Here is a 7,155-nt window from a genome sequence, read left to right on the forward strand (position 1 = left end):
TAGCATGGCTGCCTCATTGCGTCAGGCACCCAGTTCAATTTTGGCCTTGCGTACCTGTCTATACGGACGTTGCACCTTCTCCCTGTGTTTGTGTGGGTTTGTTCTGGGTGTACCAGTTTCCTCCCACAGTCCATAGATGTGCAGGTTAGATGAATCGGCCATGCTAAATTGCACCGGAGTGTAAAGGAATGTGCAGATTAGGTTCTGGGTATCGGGCCTATGTAGGGTCGTCTTTCAGAGCATCGATGCAGACCCGATGGGCCAAATGGCTTCCTGCACTGTAGGAATTCTATGGTTCCAGGAAACCCATGCGACACGGGGAGAATGTGCAAACACATATACAGACACACAAGGCCGGAAATGAACCCGGATCGCTAGTGCTAATTAGTGTGCTACCATGTTATTACGATTTTGCCTTGTTTATTTCAATTCTTATTCATTTATAATTAAAAGTTGTGTTTTGATGTTTCAGTAAGCCATTTGGAGAAGCTTGTAAAGTTTAATGGAAAACATTTCTTAAAAAAAATAATTTTATAAATACAAAACTTTGAAACCAGTTAGTTAAAGTTAAAAGTGCTGAAGAATAACATAAAACTACCTCAACTTTTACAAATTTCTTGCAATAAAATGTATTTTTTCACTGAAACACAAGGTAATAAAATATGATTCCTCATAAACCCAATGGTTCTGTCTATTTGTAATGGGGAGAGGAGGGAAGGGAAGGACGCTTTGACATAACAGTTGTTAATTTTACACGCTCAATGTCCAAAAGCAGCAGCTGCCAAACGATCTCGAATGGCCCTTGCGTCACTTGGAGCCTGGCCTTGCACACCTGCACCAGGAGGTACATCTGCATCAGGCTCCATATTGCCTTCCTCCAGCTCGTCCATTTCTGGTGGCAAGACATCTTCCGGGTGAATGTTCAGTCTATGCTGAATGGCAAAGTTATGCAATGCACAACACACTATAACAATCTTTGAGACTATCTCTGGTGCGTACTGTAACGTGCCCCCTGACCTGTCCAGACATCGAAAACGGGATTTCAAAACACTAATTGTTCTCTCCACGACCTGACGTGTTGTTACATGCGCACGGTTGTATCGTTTCTGTGCTTCATTATTGGTGCTCCGGAATGATGTCATAAGCCATGTTCTCAATGGGTATCCCTTATCGCCCAGTAACCAACCTTTAATTCCTGGTGGTGTTGTCATAGACCGGTGTAACATTGAGCTTTCAAGGACAAATGAGTCATGGGCACTTCCCCGGTTGTTTGCATTCACAGTGAGGATCCTCATTTGTGCGTCGCACACAATCATCACATTTAAAGAATGGAAACCCTTTCCGTTGACAAATGAAACAGTGTCATTTCCTGGTGCCTTCAATGCAATATGGGTTCCATCAACAGCCCCAATTACTTTTGGGAAACCAGCAATCCTGTAGAATGCGATGGACCTCTCCTTCAACTTCACAGGGGATGTGTCAAAGATAATAAGCTCCGAAGCCTTACGATAAATTGCATTCATTACCTGGTGAATGCAGGTCCTTGCAGTGTTCTGTGAAATGTGACATATGTCACTAATGCCATGTTGAAAGGAGCCAGACGCAAAAAAATTCAGCGCTGTCGTGAGTTTCATTTCCACTGTTAAGGCTGTGCGGCAGTTAGAGTTTGGCTTCAGGTCTTCCTTCAACATTTCACAAAGACGTCCCATTGCTTCCTTACTGAAGCGCAGTCTCCTGGCACACAGCTCCTCTGACATCATTTCGTATGATGTTCTTTGCCTGTACACTCTTAAGGGCGGATAATTAATTCGCTTCCTCGCCAGACGGAGATGATGCCTTACTCTTCTCTCATGATCCCTGCGCATACGTCGCCGCCTCAAGAGAATTTCAAGGGTTTTAAGAAGCCAACCTGTCAATGTGATGCCCCAGCGGAGGTGAAGCATGACTACAGATTTCGGATCTGCACTGGATTCTGCAATACCTGTCAGAGGAATAATTCACATTAGCACACAGGAGGCTTGCATACGTCAACTGAGGCATTAAACTTTGCTAAAGCATTTGAAGTAATCATGGAGGCTTGTAAGGATGAACATCGGGAAGACTCTTCAACAACATACCTGAAAACACATTGCAAAATGTATTTTAGCTCTGAATCAGCTTGGAGGACAGGCATGTCAACATTGGTGTCCTTGAAGGAGTCAAAAGCACCAGTATCGAGGCCATGATCATCCGAAACCAGCTCCACATTACCAAAACAAATCTTCTTCACCCAGCTCAAGGAAGGATCCCGAACAAGAGGACAAAAGAAGCTCTTCAAAGACACCTTGAAGGCTAACCTCAATAAATGGAACAATGGACTTCAATGCCCAAGAGACCTTTGCTCAGAAGGAATCTCCTGGTTGAAGGGACACAATTCTTTGAGAACACCCGACGGCAAGAGGAAGCACGGAAAAGGACCCCGAGAAAGAAATACCCACGGCCAAGCACCCAAGGTCCGATCCCACATTTTGGAAACTCCTGCCAAGTGAGTGACTGACTATGCGGCTCTAGATTCGGGTTCAGCAGCCATGCAAGAACCCACATAACCCGCGACCAGTAACACGGAATATCTCAGGTGGACAATCATAGTCGTTAGCAAGTAAGCAACGCATTCTATCCATTATAGTTCCTTTAGGCTGGTTTAGCTCAGTGGGCTAGACAGCTGGCTTGTAATGCAGAACAATGCCAGCAGCACGGGTTAAATTTTCGTACTGGCTGAGGGAATTCTGAATTCTCCCTCAGTGTACCCGAACAGGTGCCAGAATGTGGCGACTAGGGGCTTCTCACAGTAACTTCATTGCAGTGTTAATGTAAGCCTACTTGTGACAATGAAGATTATTATTATTAATGGAATAACATCCCCAAGGTTTTTTAAAAAAATCTTTCACCTTCTGTGACTCCAAACTCACTTTATAAAATAAAGTATGTTTTAAGGGAATGAACAGCCTCATGACAAACCAAAGTTTTTTGAAAATAAAAATAAAAATAAATCTTGTTTTCACTTTATTTGCATTTTAATTTATATTTATAAACACTAATATTATAAAATATTAACTTCCCAACCAAATGGCCCCGATGTCTTCCTGCCTCTGCTCGATGATCCTGGACCCAAAAATAAATGTGCAAATAAAAAGGTGCAAAAACCTACCAAACAACGGAGCAAGTCGCCCAAGTTAGCGCTGCACCCTTCAACATAATACTTCCCACAAGCGGCGGAAAGCCACGGCCATCGATTCAAAGGTAGAAAAATGCCCACTTACCATCCCTAAGAAATCGCGACGAACCTTCCTCTCCAAGATGCAGCCTCGGGCCTTTAGCGCCGTGGTCTGCGCAGGCTCCAGACCGGCGTTGAAGGAGTGCAGCCCCGCCTCCTTATGACGGCCCCATGTTCGGAACGCGCATTGAGGGTCGCCACGTTGGGAACGCCCATTGCGGGCAGACACATTCGGAACGCCCATAGAGGGTATTAAACGGCAGATTTATTAAGAAGACAGCAAGTGTTTTTGTTTTACAGATTTTAAAATAATTCTCATAGATCATAGAATTTACAGTGCAGGAGGCCATTCGGCCCATCAAGTCTGCACCAGCTCTTGGAAAGAACACCCTGCCCAAGGTCAACACCTCCTCCCTATCCCCATAACCCAGTAACCCCACCAAACACTAAGGGCAATTTTGGACACTACGGGCAATTTAGCATGGCCAATCCACCTAACTTGCACATCTTTGGACTGTGGGAGGAAACCGGAGCACCCGGAGGAAACCCACGCACACACGGGGAGGATGTGCAGACTCCGCACAGACACCCCAAGCCAGAATTGAACCTGGGACTCTGGAGCTGTGAAGCAATTGTGCTATCGACAATGCTACAGGCATTGCTGTAATTATTAGTTATTTTAAAGTAATTTTCAATTTTTTTATGATTAAAGGGTATTATTTATAAATTAGCACAGGATTGTGTTTTTGCTTACATCTGTGAAACTATTTAAATTTGCACAGTGTTATTATTAACTATGTGTGGCATGCCTAAAGCAGTTCATATGTTTCAATTTAGATTGTGGTCGTAAGGTTTTAAAAGCGCCCCACGGCTTTTTGCTGTCACTTCCTTGTGACAGAATCACAGAATAATACAGCACAGAAGAGGCCCTTCGGCCCATCGAGTCTGCACCAATGCATGAAAAACACCTGACCTGCCTACCTAATCCCATTTACCAGCACCTGGTCCAGAGCCTTCAATGTTATGACGTGCCAAATGCTCATCTAGGTGCTTTTTTAAAAAATATTTTTATTCTCCATTTTCACATTTTCTTCAGAATTTACACCCCACCAACAAACATTAAACGGTAACGCATACAATGTTAATCCCCTTATTAACAACAATGATCCCATCCTCCCACCACCCCAAACAACAGCCCACCAGATAATATAAGCATCAAATAAAACAAAACCTCCCAAGGTGGTGCACCCTCCCAACCCCCCCCCCCCCCCACTCCAATATTCAATGCCACCCAATCCCCGAAAGATTACTGTGAATGACACCCATGAATTGTAGACAACCCCCTCCCAGACTCCTCCCCTCCACTTCCTCTTGTCAACTCCTCCCCCAACTTTGTTTCCTTCCCCCAACTTGTCACCCCGGCTAGACTCACCGAAACCTGTTCTACCAGGCTCTGATGGCCACAGCCCCTCCCCCCACCTCACTCCCATTCACTGGCCGGCTTAAACCGGCCAGCGTGAAGGCCCCTGCAAGGTCTCCTTCCCCCTTGCCCAGTCCCAGGAAAACCAAGAAATCCCCTTTTGCACATAATCCCAGCATACACACCCAAGCTCCAAAGAATCATCATTGCAAATGAAAGTCCCAACTCTTCCTTGTCCAAATATATACAGCGTTGACTCATTTAGTACATACACCAAGACACAGTGAAAAAATAAAGTTGCATGAGGCTACATCGATACACGACCCACTCTTTGTCCCATTTCTCAATTCTGCCAGTCGTTCTGCCTTCACAAATCCTCTTCCGCCGTCCCAAAATAAAAGTCCTTGGATTTGTAGGCCGCCCTCAATTTAGCTGGATATACTATGCCGCACTGCACCTTGCTGATGTACAGTGCCTTCTTCACCCAGCTGAATGCAGTCCGCCTCCTTGCCAGCTCCACCATAAAGTTCTGGTAAAGGCATATACCAGCTCCAGCCCACTGCACCACCCACTTCTGCATTGCCCAGCACAGGACTTTCTCCTTCACGCTATACCTACGGAAACACACAATTACTACTCTTGGTGGCTCACTCGCCTTTGGTACAGGCCTCTACGTCCGATGAGCCCGATGCAGTTCATATCAAGAGGGATCGTCCCCCTCCCCCAATACCAGTCATCAACATCGTGGCAAAATACTCCGTCGGCCTCGGACCTTCCACCCCTTCGGGCAGACACACAATCCTCAGATTCTGCCGCCTGGATCTGTTTTCCAGGTCTTCCATTTTGGCTCGCAGACCCTTGTTGGTCTCTATCACCTTCCGCAACTCCTTACCCATCGAGGTGAGTTGATCACTGTGCTGCGATAATGCCTCTTCCACTTCCTTCAGTGTCTCACTTTGCTCCCGCATCTCCGCCGCTGTGCTTGATACCGCCGCCCTCACTGTGGCAATCGCCTCCTCCACCAACATTTTCAATACTACCTCCATCTCCTTCCTCATCGCTTCCATGTGCTTTGTGAACTGTTTTTCAAGTTCCACAGCCATCACCGTGGTCATTTCTTCTGCTGTGAGCAATGCAGCCTCCCCTGGTGCTCCAGCCGCTTTCCTTACAGTTCCTCCACTGACTTTTCCACTCACAGGCAAACTTTCATTAACCCCCTTTTCCACGGCCGTTTTTTCCCCAAACTTGGACATTTCTCCTCCCTGTGCCTTCTTACAGCTTTTTCAGCCTCCGTTGCTCCCAGGACCGGGCGTTAAAACTCCAAAATTTCTATTCCCGAGCGGGAGCTCTCCAGTGTGCAGCTGCCTCCCGCCCGCCGTCACCCGAAGTCCATCCAGGTACTTTTTAAAGGTTGTGAAGCATCCCGCCTCTACCACCCTCCCAGGCAGTGCATTCCACACCGTCAGCACCACCCATGGGCAAGAACGTTATTCCTCAAATCCCCCTAAACTTCCTGCCCCTCACTTTGAAATTGTTTCCCCTTGCAAATGACCCTTCAATTAAGGGGAACAACTGCTCCCTATCTATCCTGTCCATGCCCCTTATAATCTTGTACACTTTGATCAGGTCACTCCTCAGTCTTCTCTGCTCCAGTGAAAACAACCCAAGCCTATACAACCACTCTTCATAACCTAAATGTCCCATCCAAGGCAAAATCCTGGTGAATCGCCTCTGCGCCCCACCAGTGCAATCACATCCTTCCTATAAAGCGGTGACCAGAATTTCACACAGTACTCCAGCTGTGGCCCCACCAAGTTCTATACAACTCCACATGACCTCCCTGCTTTTGTAATCTATGCCTCAATTGATAAAGGCAAGTGTCCCATATGGCTTTTTCACCACCCTATTAACCTTCCCTTCTGACTTCAGAGATCGATGGACAAACAGGCCAAAGTCACTTTGTTCCTCGGAAATTCCCAGTGCCACGCCGTTCACTGAATAATCCTTGTCACGTTACTCCTTCTATAGTGTATCACCTCACAGTTTTCAGGGTTAAATTCCATCAGCCACTTTTTGCCCATTCGACCATGCCATCTATATCGTTCTGAAACCCAAAACAACCAACCTCACTGTTAATCACCCGTGCAATCTTTGTGTCATCCGCAAACTTACGGATTCTCATTACACACACACACACACACACACACACACACACCCCCCCCCCCCCCTCACATAATCTTCTATGTAATTTATATAAATGGTGAACAATAGGGGAGCCGGTGCAGATTCCTGTGGTATGCCACTGGACACTGGCTTCCAGTCACTCAAGCAACCATCTGTCATCACCCTATGTCTCCTACATCTAAGCCAATTTTGAAACAATATTACCAAGTTACCCTGTATCCCATGTGTGTTTGCCTTCTGATTTTTTTTTATTTGTGTTTATACAATCATGGAATCACTGCAGTGCAGAAGAAAGCCA

General features: G+C 46.1%; 1 protein-coding gene across 1 annotated transcript; it reads right to left on the reverse strand.

The window, feature by feature from the left end:
* Positions 1–402: 402 nt before the first annotated feature.
* On the reverse strand, positions 403–3,374 carry LOC119967828 (putative nuclease HARBI1). The gene is made up of 2 exons (XM_038800857.1): positions 3,300–3,374; positions 403–1,981 (listed from the first exon to the last, which is right to left on the reverse strand). Exon 2 carries the CDS (start codon positions 1,941–1,943, stop codon positions 759–761), a length of 1,185 nt encoding a protein of 394 aa, XP_038656785.1. The 5' UTR covers positions 1,944–1,981; positions 3,300–3,374; the 3' UTR covers positions 403–758.
* Positions 3,375–7,155: the final 3,781 nt, after the last annotated feature.

Source organism: Scyliorhinus canicula, chromosome 6, assembly GCF_902713615.1.
Source record: "Scyliorhinus canicula chromosome 6, sScyCan1.1, whole genome shotgun sequence".
Lineage (NCBI taxonomy): Eukaryota > Metazoa > Chordata > Chondrichthyes > Carcharhiniformes > Scyliorhinidae > Scyliorhinus > Scyliorhinus canicula.

Excerpts from the sequence above, each read along its gene's own strand:
- LOC119967828 (XM_038800857.1), bottom strand. The coding sequence starts at position 1,943 with ATGCTTCACCTCCGCTGGGGCATCACATTGACAGGTTGGCTTCTTAAA.